At 42.8% G+C, this 24,300-nt stretch overlaps 1 protein-coding gene across 2 annotated transcripts in view; it reads right to left on the bottom strand.

Moving 5' to 3' along the window:
* Window positions 1-355: 355 nt before the first annotated feature.
* Window positions 356-24,300, bottom strand: part of SETD2 (SET domain containing 2, histone lysine methyltransferase) — a 123,764-nt gene continuing 99,819 nt past the window's right edge. For both annotated transcript variants that reach the window (XM_032867882.1, XM_032867881.1), the window contains exons 16-21: window positions 21,170-21,304; window positions 18,643-18,782; window positions 15,789-15,900; window positions 2,817-2,897; window positions 936-1,037; window positions 356-605 (exon numbers count right to left, since the gene is read on the bottom strand). In XM_032867882.1, coding sequence (XP_032723773.1) covers window positions 444-605; window positions 936-1,037; window positions 2,817-2,897; window positions 15,789-15,900; window positions 18,643-18,782; window positions 21,170-21,304 — 732 coding nt within the window. In that variant the 3' untranslated portion in view covers window positions 356-443. The remainder of the gene's footprint in view (window positions 606-935; window positions 1,038-2,816; window positions 2,898-15,788; window positions 15,901-18,642; window positions 18,783-21,169; window positions 21,305-24,300) is intronic.

Here is a 24,300-nt window from a genome sequence, read left to right on the forward strand (position 1 = left end):
CGAAACCAGGAAAAAACAAATTATTTTCAATATATTCACATATACATTAAAATATTATACAGATCGTCAGGGTGAGGGGTCGTGGGTGGGGATGCGCATGGGTCTGTGCGCTGACAGCACCGCCAAGGAGGAGACCCAGGTTTGGGAGTGGGGCTAGGCCTGGCCAGGATCTTAGCGGGGTCCTTCCCTAAGCCCTTGCCTCTGATGGGCCTCCAACCACACCCCAACAGCTCATGACCAGGGATCGCTTGTTGTAGCGGGGGCTCGTTTTCGTGGCTTTCAGCTGAAATCTGCAGGTCTGAATTCCCCAGGGCGACGAGTCACCAGTAGCACAGCCCTGACAGAAGGCGGGGGGGGGGGGGGGGGGGGGCAGCGGGCCCGCAGGGTACTTCTGCCGAGCCTGTCCCACCTGCTCACCTATCCTCCCACCCTGGCCCCACAAGTCACTCTAATTCAGTGTCCTCTTTGGGTTTGTAAACAGCCCCAAACTTCTGCATGTACTTCTTAATGTACTCCTTGGTTTTGTGTTTCACGTTCTCATTGCACTCCAGGTCCTCAGGGTTCTTACAGTACTTCAGCTCCTTGTTCATCACGCCGTGGGTCAGCTGTCCAGGACACAGGAAGAGAGACCAGAGTGGAAAGGATATCAGGGGATAAGGCCAGCCCGGTGCCACGGGGCCCTTCTCCCCAAGACTGGGGCTGAGTAAAGAGACAGGCTGGGGCCAGCTGGGGCTGGGGTCAGCAGAAAGGGGAGGCTAAGCTGGGCGAGTCTGTGAGAAGCCCACCAGGCCTACCCTCCAGCAAGGTGCCCTCCCTTTCCTAACCTTCCCTCCCTCTCCCTGGGGCCCCAGCCCCGGCCTCTGGCAAGGAAAACCCATTTTCTATGATGAAAGGTACGCGGTTTGCCCAGAACATCATCTGGGCAGAGGGGGTACCTTGCGAGCGAGGTGTTTGAAGTCTTCAGTTGTGGTGATCCTTCCCACTTTGCAGTCGGGTTTCCGGTAAGGGTTCAGGCACTGGACGATGAACTGCGACATCTGCAGGCAGGAGAAAGAGCACACGCTGCTCACAAGTCTGGAGAGGGCAAGGGGTTACGCTGAGGACACAATGAGACAGCCAATCCTTCCCGCTCCGCCACTCAGGTTGGCTGGTTTTGGATAGAAGAATGCTATGAGGCCAGTGGGGTAGAAGATAAAAGGATCCTAGGTCAGCCCCAAGAGGGACAGAGCTGCCTTGGATAGACGAGCAAGCCGGACATAGAGCAGAAGGAGCAGACCCGGGCAAGGGACCGCACCGCTGAATCTCATGGCAGCCTCGGGTCTCCGCTAACAAATCTCCCATCCTTGGCATGAGGAGAGACTATGGCCTTGGAGGCGGAGCAGAGAAAACATTCCCGTGCTAGCAGCAGGCTCAGCCATGCCACGAACACAGGCATTTGTTGCAGAAGGTCACTTAGATCTGCTGTTACACGTCACCAGACCCCCACTGCAGCAACAGGAAGCACGATAGGCCTGGTGAGCTAGCCGGTGCGAGAAGCCCGGGGCCGGACCCTTTCCCATACCCAGAGTCCTCCTGAGCTGTCTCTACAGTGTCTAGCCTACCAGTGGCTCTCGGAAGAGACCCCCGCACAGGACCTCTCAAAGCCCCTGCAGTGCTAAGATCCCAGAGTACAGAGGAAGCAAAGAGGTCAGTGATCGCCACTTTGTCAGGGAGCACCATAAACAGGGTCTCCCCATCCCTGGAACTCCAGAATGCAGCCGACGTTCGAAGGACAAGGTCAAAGGACAAGGCTGTCAGCACAAGGCGGGCACTGAGCTAGCCGCTGCTGGACGGCTGAGCCGAAACGCCAGTTAAGTTCACACGGGACAACCACAGACTCAATTCTAGCTTTGGGAAGGGCTTTTACTTAGTTTTTCTATGGTCTTCTGGCCCCCATACTCTCTCACTTCAGTCCACTTCCCCAAATAGTCAGGGAATCCCTTCTTCTTGGCTTCCAGCCCTGCACGGGTGCCCGGTAACTGCCCGACACACAGGCCCTGGATGAAGCAGCCGCACTGGCTGGCCTCATCTCCCTACACCCTGCACACGCCCTGCGCTACGGCCTGTGGACCACTTACAATTCCCTCAAAGGGAAGATGATTTCTTTTGCTACTGCACGTTCTACTGCCTGAAGTTCCATCCCTCCCAATCTACCTGGTCCCTTCCTACGCCCGACTCAACAGCCCTTCCTGACGCCCCGAACAGTGGCCTCCAGCCCCTAGACGGCACGCTCGGCACACAGCTGCCGTTCCTTATTCAGAGGTCTGTTTCCTCCAACAGTCAGTGAATCAAGACTGGGGTTCAGAATCTAGATGCCCTGAGACAGACAAGGCTGGTGTCCTGACAGCTGGAGACACACACTGCCAGTAGCATGAAGAGCAGCTGCTTTCTCCCATCCCCTGAGGATAAGGCAGCCACCAAATGAAAGGCTGCAGGACCAGAACTGGACTTTGAGCCAGAGGGCTGGAGTTCAGGTCTTCTGTCTAGAACTTACCTTCTCTGAACCTTAAGAGGTCCTCCACCTGCATAAGATAACAGTTCCTGTCTTGCCTACCTCAGGAGCAGCTACAGGGATGAAATGACAATGGATATGAAAGTGCTTACCACCCACCTACAAAGGACCGTTTCGGTGGGCCCCCCTCACGTGGCGACCATACAGTCACACCACAAAAGCAAGGAAAGACCCAAATGCAGGGCAGCCTAACACTCAGGACAAGAAAGGAAAGGGCTCAGGCTTAAGCCTGTGGAGCTTAGGGCCCATACCCACCAAACCTTACCTCTTTTCTGAATACTTCTTTGCTTTTCTTAGCCAGCTCACTGGAGGTGTCCGCTTCTGCCGTCTTAGGCTTTTTTGAGGTCTAGAAATGGAAAAGAAAACGTTAACAGTGCTGGCACAAGAGGTCAGGTCAGTGATGTCCTGATGTTCCAGAACGCTCCTTTCTTTCCCCCAGTTGGGACACCTGACTCATGGTATTAAGATCCACTTAGAATCCTAAGCGGGCATGGCTGGGAGTCAGCTTGGCTGCTGTTACCCCCAGTCTCACCTCATGTTTCAATCCTGTCACCTGGCTGTGGCGTCCTTCCTCTGAACCACGTTCTCTGCCCTAAGTTAAAATTACATCTTTGATATTCCTAGCATTTCCAGTTGTTTCAGAGTCACCCTCTCTGCAGAGGAACGTGCTGTTTGATGGACCTCTCAGGTCCCTGTTCTGAGCGTCAGGACGCACACTGTCAAGGAGGCCTGGGCTCAGGGAGTTCTACTTCTCCCGGCTCTGACATTCGAGGATTCCAGGATAAAGGCAGAATGCTCTGTTCTGAAGGCCTTTCACCACGTAACTGGACAGTCAGACCACACCACGGTCCTCATCCAGGCCTCTACGCTCCCCCTGGGTACCCGTCATCTTTCCTCCGAAGGCAGTATGGCTGCACCGTAGGGAAGAGTCTCAGCCCTCGGCAGAGGCTCCCTGCGGGCTGCTATCTCCAGCTCAGGAATGTGAAGACTAAAGACAGGTCATGGTACGGGGGGCAGGAGGTGGGCCGCGGGGACGAGGGCCATCCAAGTCAGTGAACAGATGAATCGATGCAAAGACACAGAAAATACTCTGTCCCAAGCTGGTAAGATGATAACAAACCTAAAAATACTCCTTCCCCGCTGTGCTAGAGAGGAGGCTGCCAAGCTCCCCCTCAGCAGCCACTGCTGAGAGGCCGGGGGCCGGCAGCCCTGGCATTCAGAGCACCTGCCACGCAGGGCCATCTCCCCACACCTCTGCCCACCACCAACCATCAAGCCCCTCACTAGTAAACATAATTTTCCACAGAAAAGATTTACAAGCATTCCCTTCGGAAAGCTTTCAGACGGACAGACACCGCAGTTGCTATTATAGGTACTTCATGTTTCCGCTAGCTGCTGAGAGCAGAGAATTTCTCAACTCCCCTCCCATCCCCCAGTGCTGATTATTCCATTTCCATAAACAGTCTGAAGGCACTGGTGATGGAGGAGCTGTTCAGCTCCCTTTGCTCTGGACTGGCTCCAGAGAAAGGTGGCACTCCCTTGGCTTTGGGCTGCTACAAATCTGCTTCTCTGATTTGTTATAAAAACCTCACATATTTTCCATTTTTCTACTTTCTGTGGCTGTGGGAGCGGGAAGGGGAGGGCAGAGTACATACAGATTCAGAACATACAGATTCGACCTGTTTTCAGGAAACAGGACCAAAAAGCACACTGGAACTCTGTTTCCTACTGTTTTGCTTTGGGGTTTTGTGGTTATTTTTTCCAGTAGGGGAGTGGGCCGCTGTGCTTCACGGTAAGACCTCAGGTAGCAAGGGCTCAAGAAGGGCCTGAATAAGCCAAGGAAACTTCGACACACCCTCAGCTGCTCTCAGAAATGAGGAGCAACAGGAAGGCTTCCAGAAAGCCCCTGGAGGTAGGACAGCCGTCTCAAGGCTCCTGGCTCTACAGGAGAGGCCAGGCTCTCAGTAAGGGCGCTGTGTAAAGAGGAGTGTTCGGCTTCCCTCTGAATGGGGTATGTGTTCAGAAAGCTAGTAAGTAAGCCTAGTGCCTATGTAACAGCTTTCTAATTTAATCTCTGACTTGGTGAGGGTGGTAGGGCATTAAAGACACAGTTACAGAGTGCAGCCCACTGAGTTCTGTCTAGCTCTTGTGGTCCTTTTGAGTGCTGAGCAACTGGGACTGAGAAAAGAAAGGCTCAAATGAAAGGTGCCTAGACTTACATCATGGAAACATTACCCAAAGGAAGTGCTCAAGGGAGTACTTGAAATTCACGTATCCCTCCTTGGTCTGTGGTCTGCAAATGGCATGAGAGATGATTTCAGAAACCCGCTAACACTTCCTAAGGCCCAATGCCGAGCAATACCTGGAGCCAGAGTCAGAGTGAAGGACAGCACCTGACGGACACGGACATGAAAAACCTCCCCAACTCCAGGAAAGTCCCATTTAAAATGTCAGCCTCTCTATAATATGTAACTTTTAAAACCAGTGTAGATAACTTTCTCAAATGCCTACTGCCAATTAAAAATCCTTCCACACCAGAAAAGACCGAATTAGCCTGGACCAATGGTCCCAGAAACGTAACGAGATCTCCCATGTGGCAGAGAACATCTAGCTGTCATGCAAGTGGTCTTCCTGAGATTCCAGGAACCCATCAGAGAGGGGGAAAGCACTCTGATAGGCAAAAAAAAAAAAACAAACCCAACAAAACAAAAAAACCCCACAATGTTTTCCCAGGGTTTCTGTAATAATCAGCTTGCCTTTTCCACCCACTGGCTCCTATGGGGCATCATCAGCCAATGGAGGATTCGGGCGGGAAACTATGTGAACAGCAGCCAGATGAGAGCACACAATGAAATGTGGGCGGAGGGCCTGGGAGACAGCCAGACCTTACTGCCTCTAGCAGCTCGTCCTGCTGTCAGCCTTCATCAGGGGCATATCTGGACTCCAGGGCATCTGGCTAGAATATGACCAGATATGAATATAACAGGGAAGGCCGAAGTATCTTCACATTACCCGAGGTGAGGTTTCAAGTCTTTCTAGCTCAGAAAGGGAATGACTTTAAGCGTAATGGGTGGCTCTGGTAACCACACACTGTTTGGCACAACAAACGCAAACTCCATCCTCTGTTACATAAGCAGAAATGACCACGTCCCAGAGCCCAAGTGCCTCAGAACTCAGGAGCACAGGCTGGCTGGAAAGAGTCCTGACAAAGAAAGCAGGATATACCAACCTAATGCTTCTCTCTCCCGGGATTTTAGTAAATGTCCTTTGGAACACAAAATGTAAAACATTATTCAAGGAGGAACTTTTTTTATCTTTCAGGGCAGTATGAATCCAGAAGCAGAAATTGAGCTTATCAGAAACACTACACAATTCAACCTAAATTCTGCAACATGTGAGCCTGTGTACATCAATTAAAAGGTGAAGTAAGAAGGAGGCTTGAAAATAATAAAAGCTCAGTATATTCTGTGTTGGAGTTGCGACCACCTCTGGTAGTAGAAAGAACAAAAATACTTATTTCGGTGTTAGTTCTAAATAAGGCACCACACTTCGTTCTGTCAAGAAAAAAAGGGTGGAGACTGGAGAAGGAAGGACTGGATAGGAACAGAAAGATCTCTAAAGTGGCTTCTAGAAAGAGTGTTTCAAAAGCCTGACTAAATTACACACAGGCCCCATCTACTTCCCTAAAAGTGGAGCTGATCAACCCGGAACGAAGGTCCTAAAGCCATCACTAAGAACCAGAAGGCCTCCTACTCCTTCCATCTGGCCTTGAGTGTAGTACAGTCCTGGGAGTTTCTCTCTGGTCCCCCAGCTATCAGGCAGGCTGTGCTTACTGGGCAACTTAACTATCTGGTCTGCAGAGATCTGGGCTCTGGTTTTTGACAATCCTCTCTCAAATATGATTTCTTGGATCCCTCTCCATTGCTGGGAAGTGATTTCATATGGAATCCTTTTGCAAATTACCCCAATGCCAAAGATGGGACCATTAATTGAAAAGATTCTTGGCCTCTGATCCCATCCTCTTCCGACTCCCTCAACCCAACAAAAACTCCACATAGTTACACTTAGGACATCTACTACACTTGTGTCTGAATGTTCATTAAAAGCCAGAAAGCAGCAGTAAAAGCTGCTGTCTCTCAATCATGCAAGCAGTCAGGAATGATTCACGTCTGAGGTCCTCAAAGGGAAGGCTTGACATTACACTCACCACATGATGGATGATGGAAGAGAGCACAAGATGACCAAGAGGAGGGAACAACACTGGAGGAAAACAGAGAAGGAGGGCTCTCACAGATGCTTAATCTCAGCATCAAAAGCTTTCAAAACCACCCATCCAGAACCTCACAGCACTCCTCAAAGAATTCTCTGCCCATTATACACCTTACCCATATGGGTACCATATCCCCCTAATGTTTCAAAAAACCACCAATTTACTGATGACTCAAACCTAGACACAACTGTCTACCAGCCATTTCTTATCCTGGATCCTGTAAGAAGCTCAAATTCCACACTGAACTTATTTCCAAACCTCCTCCTTATCTTTCCTTTATCCCCTAGACTGAATAATGAGATTTTACCTCCCCAAGCCATCGTTAGGCTATCCTTGCCTCGTCAATATCCTTGTTTGTGAAGCCCTGACCACAATGCATCTTAAACATCTTTGCATGAATCCCCCAAATCTCCATTCTTAACCTCCCACTTTGCCTAAGCTAATATAATACTCTCCAATCTGATCTCCCTGCTACCATTCTTACCTTTTCAAATGAGCCCATGAGCCCCCCAAATGTTTTGCTCAAGAGAAACACATTTAACTGATTGCCCTGCCTTAAAAGCATTCACTGATTCCCAAGTACCTATCATACAGTAATCACATCAGTAGGACACCAAGATCTTAGACAATTAAAATCTGACCTACATTTCCATATTTCTGTCTTGCTCACTACCCCATATGCACCAAATTCTCATTGTACCAAATTATATTTCCTTTATACACTCTGTCTTAACCTGACTTTATGCCTTTGCAAAAACTGCTTTATCTACCTAGAATGCTCTCTCCTGCCTACCTTGGCTACAGGTAAAATCATGTTTTCTCTGACATATCACTGATGCATCTTCTCAGACCATTAATCACTGTGTTCCCACAGCATTCTATACATATATTCTTTTTTATTTTTATTTATTTATTAAAAAGATTTTATTTGACAGACAGAGATCACAAGCAGGCAGAGAGACAGGCAGAGAGAGGAAGAGAAGCAGGTTCCCTGCTGAGCAGAGAGCCCGATGTGGGGCTCGATCCCAGGACCTGAGCTGAAGGCAGAGGCTTTAACCCACTGAGCCACCCAGGCGCCCCTCTCTTTTCTTTATTTATTTTAGAGAGAGTGAGTGAGAGAGAGAACACAAGCAGGAGCAGTAGGGGGAGAAGCAAGTGCAGGGCTCAATCCCAGGAGCTGGGACCATGACCCAGCTGAAAGCAGACACTTAATGACTGAGTCACACAGGTGCCCCCACAATCAAATTCTTAAAAACCAATTATAAGGAGGAAATTAAGGTTTTTCTCCACACAGACAGAAAGGGGGAAAGACATTATATTTGGGAGAACAAAGGTAAGTATAGCCTTATTAGAAACAACTGTTAAGCAAGGAAAAAATGGAGTAACACCTTTTAAAGTGGTGAAAGGGGGAAATAAAGTATCAACTTAGAAGTCTCTACCCAGTAAATATATCCTTCAAAAATAAAGGTACTCTGGCAGTTTCTTACAAAACTGAACATACACTTATAATAGGATCCATACCTGTGATTCTCGGTATCTACCAAATGAATGGAAAATTTATGCCCATAAAAACTTCCACAAACTTGGAAGCAACCAAGATGTCCTTCAGTAGCTAGAAGACAAATACATAAACTGTGGTAGATCCAGACAGTGGAATATTGTTAAATGCTAAAAAGAAATGAGCTAGCAAGTCATGAAAAGACTCACTTGTATAATGAAGGAACTTTAAATGTATAATGCTAAGTGAATGAAATGAATTTGAAAAGGCAACATACTATGAGTCCAACTATATGACATTCTGTAAAAAGCAAAACTAGAGAGACAGTAAAAAGATCAGTGGTTGTCAGGGATAGGGATGAGGGAGGCAGAAAAGGAGGGAGGGATGCACAGAAGATATTTAGGGCAGTGAAACTATTCTGTTTGATACCGTAATAGTGGATACATGCCATCACACATTACCAAACCCACAGAGTGTTTGACATCAAGAATCCTAATGCAAACTACAGACTTTGGGGGACAATGATATGTTAAGGCAGGTTCACTGTAATAAATGGACCACTCTGGCAGGCTGTTGATAGTGGGGGGAAGCCGCACATGTGTAGTGACAGGGAGGTGTTATATAGAAACTCTCTGTACTTTCTACTCAATTTTGACATGAACCTAAAACTGCTCTAAAAAATAGTCTATTAAAAAATAAAACAGGAAAGACAAGAACCTTTTCAGACAAATGAAAACTGAGAGAACTCATCACCATTAGACCTGAAATATTAGAGGAAATATTAAAGGAAACTCTTCAGTCTAAAGGAAAAGGGTTCCAGGAAAAAGCTCAAATCTACATGAAAGAATAAAGAGTATGAGAAATGGCAAATATGTGGTCAAATAAAAGACTTTGCTCCCAAGTTTAAAAAATTTTCTTTAACCTATAATAAACTATTTAAAGCAAAAAATAATAAATTCTGGGGTTCATAGCATATGAAAGAATAAAAAAATACATGGCAACAACAGAACAATGGACAGGAGGGGGCAAAATGTAAGGAGGTTCTTAGAATTATCCATAAAATGGTATTTGATATAACAGGACACTCTAATAAGATAAATATTCATATTGTAAGCTACAGAGCAGTAGTTTTACTGCTTTTACGTCTCAGGATTCCTTTTTGCTCTTCAAATATTGAGGACCCCAGAGAGCTTTTATTCATATGGGTTCTATCTAACCAAATTTACCGTATTAGAAATTAAATTCAGGGGTGCCTGGGTGACTCAGTCGGTTAAGTGTCTGCCATGGGCTCCCGTCATGATCCCACGGTCCTGTGATGGAGACCCACATCAGGCTCCCTGCTTCGCGGAACCCTCTGCCCCTCCCCCTCAACTTGTGTGCATGCTGTCTCTCAAATAAAATCTTTAAAAAAGGGGGGGGATTAAATTCAAACAGAAAAAAATATTCATTTCTTTTTAAACAGCATTAACAAACCCATCATATGTGAATATAATTTTTTTGTGAAAAGATAACTTTCTTTTCCAAAACTAAAGACACTGGTAAGAGTGGCACAGTTTTTCACATTTTGGAAATCTCTTTAAATGTCAGGCTTAACAGAAGACAGCTGGATTCTCACTTCCTTCTGTATTCAATCATGTCCTGTATCTTTTGGAAAATTCCACGGTATACTTGTGAATGGATGAGAGTGGCAAAGGCTTATATTTTAGCATTATTATGAAAATAGTTTTGGCCTCATGGCTCCCTTGAAAGGGTCTTAAAATCCCTAAGGTCCCCACACTACACTCTAATAACCACTCCCTAGAGCAACTACTAAAAAGTAAAAGAGGAATGGCTAATAAGCCAATAGAAAAGCCAGTAAACTATTTTAAAATATAAATTTAATCCAAAAGAAAGCACAACCCCCCCACCACAGAAGACAGATGAAAAATTAGAAAATAGTAAGAGGGTAGATCTTAAACCCAACCTTACTGACACATTTACTAAACGTCCATAGATTAAACACACCAATCAAAAGGCAAAGACTGTTAGAGTCATGGGTAATGAAAAGGTATGTTGTAAAACCATTCATAAGAGTTTGGTGCTTTGGTGCTTACAAATCCCTCTATCTGAAGCATCATTCCGAAGTTTAGGGCTCTGACAAAAGCCCTGAGATATAAACATTGTAGTCATCGAGGAGCCACTCAGTTACTCTCCTGAGAGATTCATTCAATCAATTTTTATTTTAAGTACCTCTAGGTCATAGATAAGCTGAATAAACTTCCTTTTATTCTTGATAGGTAAAGCACCTAAAGCCAAAATCTGTACAAAACCTTCTTAAATCTTTAACCTGTGAAAATTTCATATATAGTTTATTTCTTCTCCGTGAGGAGATTTTGAAAAATCTCTGAAGAACAGCTCTCCTACTGCCCAAAGTGCCTGCCCTTCACCAAGGAATGTAAATGTTCCTGAAGTCAGGCATCTCACCACATCACTGCCCACTCAAAGATTTCCCATATGGAGGGGCAGCCTTCTGTGGCAGGTGATGGTCAGACTTCTCCCAGCTTCCACAGTCCACAGCACCTGAGTGGATTTCACAAGTATTCTCTTCTACCCTCTAGGTAATGAACCAAAACAACACCAAAAAAATTATTCATACTCAAAGATCACTAAACTCTAATTTCATAAGAGCTGAAGGTGACTCAGCTCCTGGCTATCCAGAAATTGATCTTACTGATTCTGTATGTGAATCATTAACTGAAAATCAAGGACAGTTAACACAGGAGTCGCAGGGATCACCCCATGAGCAGGTGAGCTATCTGAGTGGTGGGGGCTCAGGGCACACCATCGTCATCCCTCACCCTCAGCCACAGCACATAGCACTTTACACAGGACTCCCAACTACTACTGAGCTGTTCTCCTTAAAAGAACTTCCACATTTGACACTTGCTGTGTTTACACACAGACAGAAGCAGAATCAAAGACTGCAATAATCTTCGACTCCCAAGTTATACAGACCAGTATGTCTCTTTATGTTTATGCTGGCTTGAGCTGCATTTTTGTTATTTACAACTGAAAGAGCATTTGCAAATATAAAGGTGTAATATTAAAGATGCTGCAGGGGAGCCTGGGTGGCTCAGTGGGTTAAAGCCTCTGCCCTCAGCTTGGGTCATGATCTCAGGGTCCTGGAATGGAGCCCCACATCGGGCTCTAAAAATTCAGAATGGCGCTACAGATAGAGGGATTTGTAAGCACCAAAGCAGATCAACTCAAACTCTTATGAATGGTTTTATAACATACCTTTTCATTACCCATGACTGACTCTCTGCTTAGTGGGGAGCCTGCTTCCCCCTCCTCTCTACCTACCTCACTGCCTACTTGTGATCTCTGTCAAATAAATAAATAAAATCTTAAAAAAAAATGCTGCAAACAACAAAATATTTTATATGCAAGAGTAGGGAGAAAAATTTTAGACAAAAGCAAATGGCCATAGAAAGACAGTTTGTTTTCCTTTCTTCTGAATTACATGGCTAGAGTGTTTCGAGCTGGTTACCAAATGTGCCATTTACATAAAATCTAACATTAGGTGTAAAACCTCAAATTGATTTTTACCTTCTGCTCAGGTAGAAATGGTACACCTATTTCATGAACAGGCAAATGCACTCAAGGAACTGAAGTTATATTATAAAAGTCCTGTTTTGGTCTGACTCTGATTCTATGTGGGAGAGAAAACACCTCTAACCTATCATTATCCGTTCACAATAAGAACTGTATTTGGCAGCCTAATTACTTTGTGCACTCTCACTATGATCTGAATTCCCAGAGAGAGGGTTATGTATGTATTTGTACTAAGGCAAAGAAGAAGAATGGATCAGTTTCTCCCTATTTTCTCTGAAAAGAGGTATCTTTGTATCTCTATTAGAGGTCTCACTCTGGGGACACCAGTGGCTAAGTGGGTTAAGTGTCTGCCTTTGGTTCAGGTCATGATCCCAGGGTCCTGGGTTTGAGTCTCACACTCCCTGCTCTGTGGAGAGTCTGCTTCTTCCTTTGCCTGCCGTGGCCCCAGTTGTAATCTTTAAAAAAAAAAAAAAAAAAAAGTCTCACTTGTAACCCCTCTCAGGCAATTAAGAGTTAGGAGGAATGTTTTCTCTAATTTCCCACTCCTTCTCATCTTTACACATACACCATCACCTTATCCTGACACACAGGGGGCACAGCGAAACAACAGTTATTTTTGAGTTAAATGCTGGACTTATATTTGCTTTTGCAGACTCCTGAATGGGCTTCTTGTCTGTTGCTTAACATTCCTGAAATAATTTAATGATATAATTGAAACAAATGTCAGGAGACTAGCCTTTAAGAAATGCTAGAGAAAGGCTACACTATGTGAATTGGAGAAAACTCTAGTACTCTTACAAGTATACATTTCAGTCCTTCAGTCAAACACCTCTCTGCTATAAATGCAAGTGTGCTGATTTCTTAACTTTCCTGGTCTGTCCTTCTGTAACAAATGAGGCACACTTTGAGGGATAAAATACATGCTCACATATTAAACAAAGTAACAAAAATAATAAACCAAATATAATAAACCAAAATATAATAATAAACCAAAAAATAATAAACAGAGTAACAGTATATAGTTAATAGATTATTCTTTCAGAAGCCTATTACCCGGCTTCAAAAAAAGTATTAAAAATACATAGAATTCTTTGCAGTCTCTTACATTAGACCATTAATTTAAATTTAAGCTAATGAGTGGTAGAGTACCATTAGTTAAGAACAAAATCTTCCCTCTCATCACTGATATTTTATTTGTTTATTTATTTAAAGGGGGGAAAGGGAGAGAGAGAATCTTAAGCAGGCTCCCTCCCCAGTGCTTATGCAGGGCTTGATCTCACAACCCTGAGATCATGACCCAGATGAAATCAAGAGCCAGACGCTCAACCAACTGAGGCACCCAGGCACCCCTTATTGCTGACATTTTAGAAAATCACGAAGGAATGCTCTTCCATTATTAGATAGGGGAAATTCCACCATTTTGGTCATTCCAAAGTGCAATTTCATCTTGGGGGTCATCTCATTATTTCACTGCACAATTAAAACAAAAATTACAATTTTTAGTTGGTGGCTTAAACCCCACAGAAAGCTATTTTTTTTCCTTCTGAAGTTCCTTAATCATAGTCAAGTTATATCCATCATACTCTGACCAATTTCCTGGCTGAGGTCTGGCCCTTCAAATTTCACACAGGCTTCACAACATAAGCATGCAGTAAGAGCTTCATATTTACAATTCATGAAAGGGATACATGCATCCCTACATGGTCCACCTGCGGACTATTCTCTCCCAACTTTCAAATCTGATCAACCAAACGAACATCTGTTACTCTGCCATCTATTAAGAATAGTATTAATTCTAATCCTAACTTTGAACTGATGCTCCAATATGTTTATAGATTAGTTTTCCACTAAAACCTAATTATACAGCCACATATTTCTCCACAGTTGTCACTGTGAATATCACATGAATTTAGAGTATTTTTTGGGAATTCAGTGTATCTATCTAGTTTAACTAATCTAGGGCAGGAGTTAAGAACCCACAGCCTTGACTAGAACAGGTTACTTACTTTCTCTGTATGTTACCAGATACAACCTGATAAATACAGTCACTTTGAGTAATACATATATAGTGAGCTTTTGCATTATACATCTACAATCAAACAATATTCTACAGACCAAAAGACTGAATCATGATTAACAGTCAAGGTGCAAAAGGTAATGTCTCTTGACATGCTTCATAAACTTGGTCTCAGAGCTCAGCTGTATTTCTGCACCAGAGATCTCTTCTCAAACCTTCTGTTTATTTTTCAAAAGATATAACTAACAGAGCTACAGAAGTCTGGAAAGAGGGAGCTACTGTGGTTTCTTGTTAGTAAGCTTCTGGATACTTTCAATGGCAGCGGCCCAACACTCCTGTGCATATTCCTAAATGAGTCAAGAAAATGTGACAATACCATAGCTACAGTGATGTGGTTAAGTGACTCAAATGATTCTTTTGAAATTTATTAAGCTCCACATGGATTTAACTTAAGTGCATACTTTTTTGGGCAAATGCCAAATATACGAAGAAAGAAAAACATTTCTCCCAAACTAAATAAATTGTGAAAGAAGGTATGCTGTTTCCATTTTACTCTCTCACTCCAGCTCCTTCCTTTCTGTCCCGTTCCCTCTCCCAACCTCTCCAATGACTTAACTAGTTAAGAGACTCTTCTTGTTTGGGGCGGTGGGGGGGAGGTACTATTCACATCTTGGGACACAGAAATATGGTCTTTGATTTCATTCAGGACACCTCACCCTAGGAGACAGTGAGTCCTGTTACAAACGGGAATAAAAATGGTTGTAAGTCAGTCACTGAGTATTTAATTTACTTGATCTCTAATTGTATTTACTGTATTGTCAGAGGGAGAGATGAGGAATAAGCTTTTTGCCTTCTTTGTTCTAAAAATAGTATCTCCATAGTAAAATATTTGTTTCATCTCTTTAAAAAAAAAAAAAAGGGGGGTGGGGGGGGCATGTAGCATATTCCTTTGGTGAGGTTCTATGTAAACAGTTAACCTTTTTCGAGACCCATCAATCCCAAAATGGCAGGACACTGAACCACACCACCTATGTAAGATTTTAGTTAATGAGCTAAAACACATTTAAAAAGAAACACAGAGCATCAAAAAGAATGCAGCATATCTATAAGAGCTAAGATAGATAGGTATTTTTAAGATTTTATTTTTAAGTAATCTCTACACCCAACGTGGGGCTCAAATTCACAACCCCAAGATCAAGCATCGCATGCTCCACTGACTGAGCCAGTCAAGTGCCCAAGGAGCTAAGGGAGGTTAAAGGAGGTTATGATGGAGTACAAATACCATGACTGTATCTGTGTGTTTAAAATGGAAGGAAGGAAGGAAGGGGAGAGACACCTGTGTGTGCTTTCCAGAAAGTTCTAGAAGAACATATGCCAAAGAAAGGTTTCACAACCTTGGCACTACTGACATTGTGGGCCAGTTCTTTGTCGCGGGGAACTGTCCTAAGCACTGTAGGATATTTCGTGACTTCCCTGGCCTCTACCCACTAGAAGCCAGTAGCATCCCCACAGTTGTAACAAACAAAAATGTCTCTAAATATTATTATCAAATGTCCTCTGGTGAGCAAAACTGCTCTCAGTTGAGAATTCCTACACTACTTAACAGTATCTATCTCCACAGAGGGAAGTAAGATGATAGGAGAGCAACTGAAAAGAAAGTGAGGGCTTTTATTTTTTGCTCTACATACTATACTTCTGTACGGTTTGGATGTCTTAGTCCTCTCCAGCATTTATTACATGTGTTAATTCTCCAGAACAATGAGGAAAATAGAATCACAAGACCACATGGCTACTGGCCCTGCAAAATGACAGGACACAGACTCCCAATGATCAGAAAACATGTGTAAGCCACACTCACCTTCATGGGATTTTCATCATATGTTGGGGTTCCCAGGTCCATCTCAGCTTCATGCTCAAGGCTGGCATCATCTCCTGGGCTTTCCCAAGTAGGAGGATCCCACTGAGTCTGCCTAGAAGAAGGTAAGAGCAGCCATGCTGTCATGGCCAGAAAGCAAAGAACTCTGGCACAGGCATCTCTGCTCATATACACATCAAACACAACATATATAATGAGGCAGAATAAGTCAGCTTCGTAAGATAGAGACATTCTTTTGTTACTTCTCCAGCAGCACGATTCTATCCCAGAGACATACATTATTTAGCCCACTGTATTTCTCTAGCCAACGAGGTGGCAGTGTTTACTGGGTGTCAAAGAGAGCAGTAAAACCAAACATCCTATTTCTCACCAGGCTCTAATGTTCTGGAAAGAGGATTTAGCAAAACCTAAAAAGTACATGGAGTCAGTGCTTGCCTCTGCCTCTCCTATGCAGGTGAGGAGATCAACAGTGACTGTACCTAGCATGTGCTTGGAGCAAAATAAAATAAATCACAACACACTCTCATAATCCTTGGCCATGTGAGAAAATTGTCCCTTGCTTTAGGAGTCTTCTTGTCTGTGGTTGTGCCCCTTTGCTTTAATGACTGATAACATGGAAAAGACTTGAGGTTAACAACTTGTGCCCTGGGGTGCCTGGGTGGCTCAGCCGTTAAGCGTCTGCCTTAGGCTCAGGGCATGATCCCAGGGTCCTGGGACTGAGCCCCACGCTGGGCTCCCTGTTCAGTAGGAAGCCTCCTTTCCCTCTCCCACTCCCCCTGCTTGTATTCCCTCTCTCGCTCTGTCAAATAAATAAATAAAATCTTGAAAAAAAAAATCAAAATTTACACCCTTGGCTCAAAATATTCTCAACTGACTGCAAGAAGGGTTCTACCCTGTTAGCTCACAGCACGTTTATTAGTTGCTTTGAAAATAAGCAAGCATAGATTTTTTATTTTTTTTTTTTAAGCTAGATTTGTGAGTTAACAACTGGAAGTAAGACAATTCATGTTCGGGAGTCTGAAGTCAGCTGCCACAGGGAATGCTATAGGGAAAATCACTTAAAACCTCCAAAGCCTCAGAGAACTAGCAGCCTATCTGACAGGCCAGTCCTGCCACTGCAGTCTTCTTGTGCTCTCCTACCACTCCATCTTTAGTCAGCAACATCACACAAGCTTGATAAAGCATAAAGGAAACTATCTGTATGAAATTTTTAAACTCATAAGGCATTATAATCAAAGATATCTGCAATACTCTTGATAAAAAGGCCTAACAATAATGACAGAGAACAGGGAGATGCTCCCAAACAAGCAATTCGCAAAAGATACAAGTGGCCAATAATTTAGATAGTCCATTTCAACAATAAAAGAATCAGAAATGAAAATAAGCTCTCTCGCCTATTAGATTTACAAGAGTAGAAGAAACTACATCAAGAAAAAGACAATACTGTATACTTTTTGTGGGAGTCTACAGTGGTACAATTTTTTTTAATGGTAAGGTTGACAGTAATTATCAATTTAATATGTCGATTTCTTTTAACCAACAGCACAGTAAGATTAGTGTCTTTAAGGATGTCCAGGGTTGGAGTGAAAACAGTGAAAATCCAACAATGATGGTGGGTTAAGTAAAATTTCGTACAGCCATACAAGAGAGTAGGAGTTGGCAAACTTTTTTATATAAATGATCAGAGAGTAAATCATCTCTGACTTTGCAGGCCATATAGTCTCTGTCAAAACTACTCTACTCTGCCATTATAGTGTGAAAGCAGCCATAAATAACTCCTAAATAAATGGGGGTGGCTGTATTCCCCCCAAAACTTTATTTGCAAATACAAGTAGCCTGTGGGCATAGTTTGCTGACCCCTGAAACATAGTATAAGCATGCACTGAAAATGTAGTTCCATCTGTAACTGACAAAGTCCTCTACAGACTGGTAAGAAGATTATAAAACATGTACCCCAACAACTCACATAAAATTATATACCAGAGTACACACACACACACACACACACACACACACACAGAGAGAGAGAGAGAGCACATACATTCACATAAAGCTATCTGTCTAAAAGATGTATTTTTTTAAACTTCTAGGTAAAAGATAAATTGGGCTTTTTGCATATAGCAGGGATCATCAAACTATGGCTCATGGACCAAATCTGGCCTCCTATTTTGTAAATCAAGTCTTATTGGACACAGAAGTGACCATTCATTTATATATGGCCTATGGGCTGTTTGCACAACAATGAGAGTTGAGTAGTTGTGACAGACTGGCTGGCTGGCAAAGCCTAAAATATTCATTATATCTGGGCTCTTACAGAAAAGGTTTGCTTCTGATCCCTCATACCTACACAATATTAGATGAAGTCATTATCTTTTTTTTTTTTTTTAAGTTTTTTGTTTGTTTGTTTGTTTTTGGCAGAGAGAGACACGATGAAAGAGGGAACACAAGCAGGAGGAGTGGGAGAGGGAGAAGCAGGCTTCCCACTGAGCAGGGAGCCCGATGTGGGGCTCAATCCCAGGACCCTGGGATCATGACCTGAGCCCAAAGCAGACGCTTAATGCCTGAGCCACCCAGGTGCCCCGTCATTATCTTTTTAAACTCCAGTTTTCTCCAAGAGTCTTGCAGATTAAAAATATACCAAAATATATCTCTAAAAAGGACTAAAGTCTATGATCTGACATAACATTTGAGACGGAATTCTGGAAATGTGGCAGCCCTCAAGCGCAATGAACAACAGACAATGACATCAAGCCCACACCCATCAATCTCCTCGTCTGACGGCAGCTTCTTCCACCAACTGAAAGCTGACCTGGGATGCCCACACAGCCCTTCTTACCTTGTGATCACATGGTAGTAATAAATCTTCCCTTCTGGATCTCGGGCTGTCTTCCAGTTGGGAGGTAAGACGATGGTTTTGGGTTTGGGAGGAGAGGGGGGTGGCAGATCCAGAAGATTATTTGTCACTACCATTTCAGGCTAAAAGAAACACACACAAATTCTTGATCAGTGACATCTCTTCTAATCTAGCCGAAAAGGACAAAGTAGCCTACTTAATATGTAAAAACATATATCCTCCACCTCTTCTTTTGAAAAACAATAAAACAAAAGTCCAATCTGGGAAATGATCAGAGATGGCTCTATGAATAGCTTTAAGGATCTATCAGAAAACTGACAGTTGGCTCCAAATTCACCATCCAAGAGATCACCTTTAAAAATATTCAGCAGCTCATTATCTAGAGCAGTATCTTTCAACCTTGATAAAACCAATGCTAAATGGCATATACCAACTTCAGGATACTAATTATATAGAGCTCACTCTCTCTCTTTTTTTAAAGACAAAAATCTGAAAAGCAAGTATGACAGAATGTTAACATTTATCCATTATCTATTTTTCTGTATGTTCAAAACTTCATATTTATATTAAAAAATTTAGTGTCACATTTTGAAAAACATAAAAATTTCACAATCACTGTTAGGGACTGAATTGTTTCCCCCAAATTCATATGTTGGAGACCAAACTCCCAATGTGACTATTTGGAGAAAGTGCCTTTAAAGAGGGAATTAAAGTTAAATGAGGTCATAAGGGTAGTGCCCTAATCCAACAGGACTGGTACACTCATAAGAGGAAGGGACATCAGGGAATGTGGGCAGAGAAAAGGCCATGTGAAGATACAGTGAGAAGACAACCATTTATAAGCCAAGGAGAGGCCTCAGGAGACACGAAGCCTATTGACATCTGATCTTACAGACTACCAGCCCTAGAACAGTAAGAAAATGAATTTCTGTTGTTTAAGTCACTCAGTTTGTGGCATTTTGTTATAGTAGCTCTGGAAGACTCGTAATAAACTGCTATAAGAATATATGCCCTAAACTGTCCATTTTATGTAAACCAGTTAACACAGAATCATTCTTCCAGCTTTACCTTTGCTTGAGCAATCAAAGAGGAACCCAAGATCCCAGCCTCAGGTAAAATGCAACCACTTTTTTCTTTTTCAAAATGTGACCACTTTTAAACAAACATAGGTCTTGAAGCATCACTGCTTTGTGTATACCACTAATCCCTACTTCATGTAGCTGCTGTTTTTGGTGTCCTACTTCAGTTCCGCTTCATTCCTGTAGTCCTCTAGCCTATAAAGTGACCTTTTTTCCCTAAGCTTCTGTGTCACTTAAGAATACTTCAAATCCAGGGTCACCTGGGTGGCTCAGTTATTAAGTGTCTGTCTTTGGCTCAGGTCATGATCCCAGGGTCCTGGGATCTAGCCCTGTGTCAGGGGCTCTACTCAGCAGGGAGCCCACTTTGCCCTCTCCCACTCCCCCTGCTGATGTTCCCTCTCTTGCTGTCTCTCTGTCAAATAAATAAATAAAATCTTTGCAGGAGGGAAAAAAGAATACTTCAAATCCAAAAAGAAAAAACAAAACAAAACAAAAAAAACACTTCAAATCATTCAGAACTTAACCAAATTACTAATCCTTCCCACACCTGGGAATGGTTCTTTCCCTCCTCAAACTAGCTCTACTTTTTTTGTGATACTAATTGTACTTTTTTGTGATACTAATCTCTACTTTTAGGATTATTCATTGTGATCCTTAACTCTCTAAGTGGAATATGAGCTTCTGAGAACAGGAATGGAAGTTTAGGTTTGTATGCAGAGTTCCTAGAAGGGCCCAACTCACAGCAAGCCCTCAAGTATCTGCTGGAAGTGCAAACGGTCTCAGCCCCCAACTGTCTCACATGCGGTCTTTATACTCCATCTCCACTCACTGTCCTACCCGCCAAAAGCCACCATCACTCATGGGATCGCTGCAGGAGCCTTCTCTGAACTGTCAGAATTCCAAAGTGCTAATAGGTAAGTTATTCTGTTTGGCTGCTCAACTGCTTCCAATGCCAGCCTCCTAGTTCCCACTTCAAGATTTCCCCGTACCCTCCTCCATATGTGGAAGAATGCCATACTGTACAACGTGTACAGTGAAGTATATCACTCACTTCTATACCCCCAGTCCACAGTGTCTAGTGTAGTATCATATTCTAGGGCTCCGTAAAATAAAAATAGTGACTTGAGAAAACTGTTACATTAGAATTCCTAGCAAAGTATAAAAATACAAATCAGTCAGTTAAAATTACAAATAAAATGGATAGCAGGAGCAAAATATGTATCTATCAACATTGCTGTAAATTTCACAGAATTTTTTTAAAAATGGTGAGTAATGCTTCCTCTGGGACATAAGCACTTACGCGAAACTGGGGACTACAAAAGTTAATAACAAAAAACAGAGTGGAAAACAAAACAAAACAAAAAAGTAAACCTTCTAAGGATGAGATACGCAGCCAATGAGCATTTTATCAACTGAAATATTTCTCTTACTGGCTGTAAGGGCTGAGGTTGCCCTGGTGCAACTATTGTCGTCACGGCCGCGGCTGGCTGGACCACCACTCCTTGTGGATGAGCTGTGAAAATCTGCTGTCCCTGGATATACTGAAGACTTGGCTGGGCATAATTCTAAAAGATAAAATGGAGAAATCCAAAATTTAGACTTTTCTAGCTCTAATACAGCAGTAATTAACTTCGAAGTTGGTATCACCTTATTGGAATCCATTAATTTTAAAAAACTTTTAGTAAAGAATATTTGGATACAAATGTGTAAAAGTCTTCTGTTGCAAACACCTAAGATTCCTTTTTTTTTTTTTTAAACAATTCCCTAGTCATTTACTTACCTTGGTTTTATCATTTAAAAAAGAAAGAAAGAAAGAAACTCACCAAAAAAAAAAAAACCCAAAACACTTGGGTGGGCTGTAGGTGGTGCTCCTAAGAGCTGTCCCAAGCTGCAGTACCAAAGGTATGTGGCACTTATGATATCCAAGAGATCGCTCCCCAGGACTCTTTGCACAGAACCTTTATACCACCAACTCCTAAAAACTACCAGGTATTCTGGGCACCTGGGTGGGTCAGTGGGTTAAGTCTCTGCCTTTGGCTCAGGTCATGATCTCAGGGTCCTGATGGAGCCCCGCATCTGCTCTCCACTCAGCAGGAAGCCTACTTCCCCCTATCTCTCTCTGCCTGCCTCTCTGCCTACTTGTGATCTCTGTCAAATAAATAAAAATCTTTGAAAAACAACAACAACAACAAAACCTACCAGGTGTTCTGACCAGAAAATGTCGGAGAGTGAGGTAGCAGAGGAATTAAGATGGTGATCAAATTTTAAACTTGTTTTTTTAGCTTTCTGTAGTCTTCGATAATACAACTCCTTCCAAGTAAGACAGCAGAATTCCTTTGATCCAAAATTCTTACCACATACAGGTAGGTTCATACCGTGCTTTATGAAGCTTAGAAAGAGCCCTTTCACATACATGGTCTCATTAAGTCCTGATCACCATCAGAGGTGGGTGTCTCCCATATGGGGAGCAACCTAATAAAGTGCCACAGCTGTAACTTACACCTAGTCTGGAATTAGTTCTGACAGAAAAACTGCTTAAAGAAGAGGCGAGAAACATATCCCGAAAAACAGCTCTGTTGTCTTAAGAGGTGATGAATACCAAGGAAATGAACAGGTATCCTGTACTTAAGGACAGATTTTGATTCTACAGACTGAGATTATACCACATAAAATGATTTCAGAAGCATATATTAACAAATACCCAAAATGTAAAATATAACCATTCCAAGTGATACCAGTAAAGAACCGAGGAGTCTGAATAGGCCAATGGAACTAAAAGATTTCTGGATGAGTAAGTACTGAGAGGGCACCAAGAAAAAGAGAAGTACGACACAGCTGACGCTTGAACAACATGATTTAAACTGCATGGGGCCACTTAGCAGATGGATTTTCCACAGTATAGTATTGTAAATGCATTTTCCTTATGATTTTCTCATTTTTTTTTTCTCTAGCTTACTTTAAGAATACAGAACATAACACATATAACATACAAAATATGTGTTAACTGACCATTTACCATTAAGGCTTTCAGCCAACAGTAGTTAAGTTTGGGGGGAGTTAAAAATCATATGCAGGATTTTTGTTTGGGGGGAGTTGGTGCCCCTAACCCCTGAATTGTTCAAAGGTTAGCAGTACTTGATTCAATATTCTGGAACAGCTTAATCTACACAGAGAAACCACACTCAATGTTACCTGTCAAGGCAGAATTATTATCCAAATAATATCACAAAATAGAAATGCTTTCATCTCTAAGTATTTGGATACAAGATGGGAAACCTGCACAACATCAAAGATTTTGTAGAAACAAGTATTATCTCCCAACCTAATTCTGGTCCCAAAGCATGAAATCTGGTTAAACCAAAAGGACTTTTTTTTTTTTTTTAAGATTTTATTTATTTACTTGACAGAGATCACAAGTAGGTAGAGAGGCAGGCAGAGAGAGAGAGGAGGAAGCAGGCTCCCTGAAGAGCAGAGAGCCCGATGTGGGGCTTGATCCCAGAACCCTGGGATCATGACCCGAGCCGAAGGCAGAGGCTTTAACCTGCTGAGCCACCCAGGCGCCCAACCAAAAGGACTTTTTAATGCTGATGTATACCCAGACAATACTGAATCAGAGTTTAGTACAAAACGATTATCAGCAAAAAAGATGATCAAATACTATTCAAGAAATTTAAAAGTATAACCTTAAAAGTGAAGTATAAATAATTCTTTTTAAGTTCGATTTCAACTTTGCTGAAAATAAGCCATAAAACAAAACATATCTAGCTGGGTTCTAGTCTATTATCACCACTTTACCCGGAAAGTGAACTTCCAAGAGCCCTGATGGCCAGCAGGAAGAATCTTGAAGAGTGGATACAAGAGGCAAGTTACTGTGCATGTAGGGGGTTAATATATATGCGCTGGTAAATCTGATTCTGGGTAAAAACAGTTTCTGGGGGCGCGCCTGGGTGTCTCAGTAGGTTAAGGGTCTGGCTCTTGGTTTTGACTCAGGTCATGATGATCTCACGGGTGGTTAAGACCATGCCCCACACTGGGCTCTGTACTCAGCGCTGCTCAAGATCCTCTCCCTTTGCCCCTGTCCCCACTCACGCACACCCATGCACGCACACTTTCTCTCTTTCAAATAAATAAATAAATCTTAAAAAAAAAAAGTTTCTGGGGGGCTGAAGAAGGCAGTAAACTGATAAACATGTTATCTCCAGAGTGATCAGGAGGTCAAGCACTCAAATCTGCAACAGAAAAACGCTAATATTTTGGAGGCTAAAAATTCCTTTGACCTTCCGTGAAACTTTGCTCCTGGAAAATCTGTCTGACAAGATCAGAGTTAGTAAGTAAGGCTCATCAATGGAGACACTTTAAAGGACCTGATTAATGTAAAGTAATGAAGTAAAGCTATGGTTTCTTTAGCATGAAGACTCTCACTCCAAGTGCTGGCTGTGTGGTAACTTCTGAACTGCAATGGCTTTATCGAGCTGGATCATTCTCTGTATTTGCCAGAGGAGGCTCCAGACAAATTTCACCTGTTTCTAAAAAGCAAATATATATTTAAAGGATGATAATT

The sequence above is a fragment of the Lontra canadensis genome, unplaced genomic scaffold (genome assembly GCF_010015895.1).
Source record: "Lontra canadensis isolate GAN:19392208 unplaced genomic scaffold, GSC_riverotter_1.0 scaffold35, whole genome shotgun sequence".
Lineage (NCBI taxonomy): Eukaryota > Metazoa > Chordata > Mammalia > Carnivora > Mustelidae > Lontra > Lontra canadensis.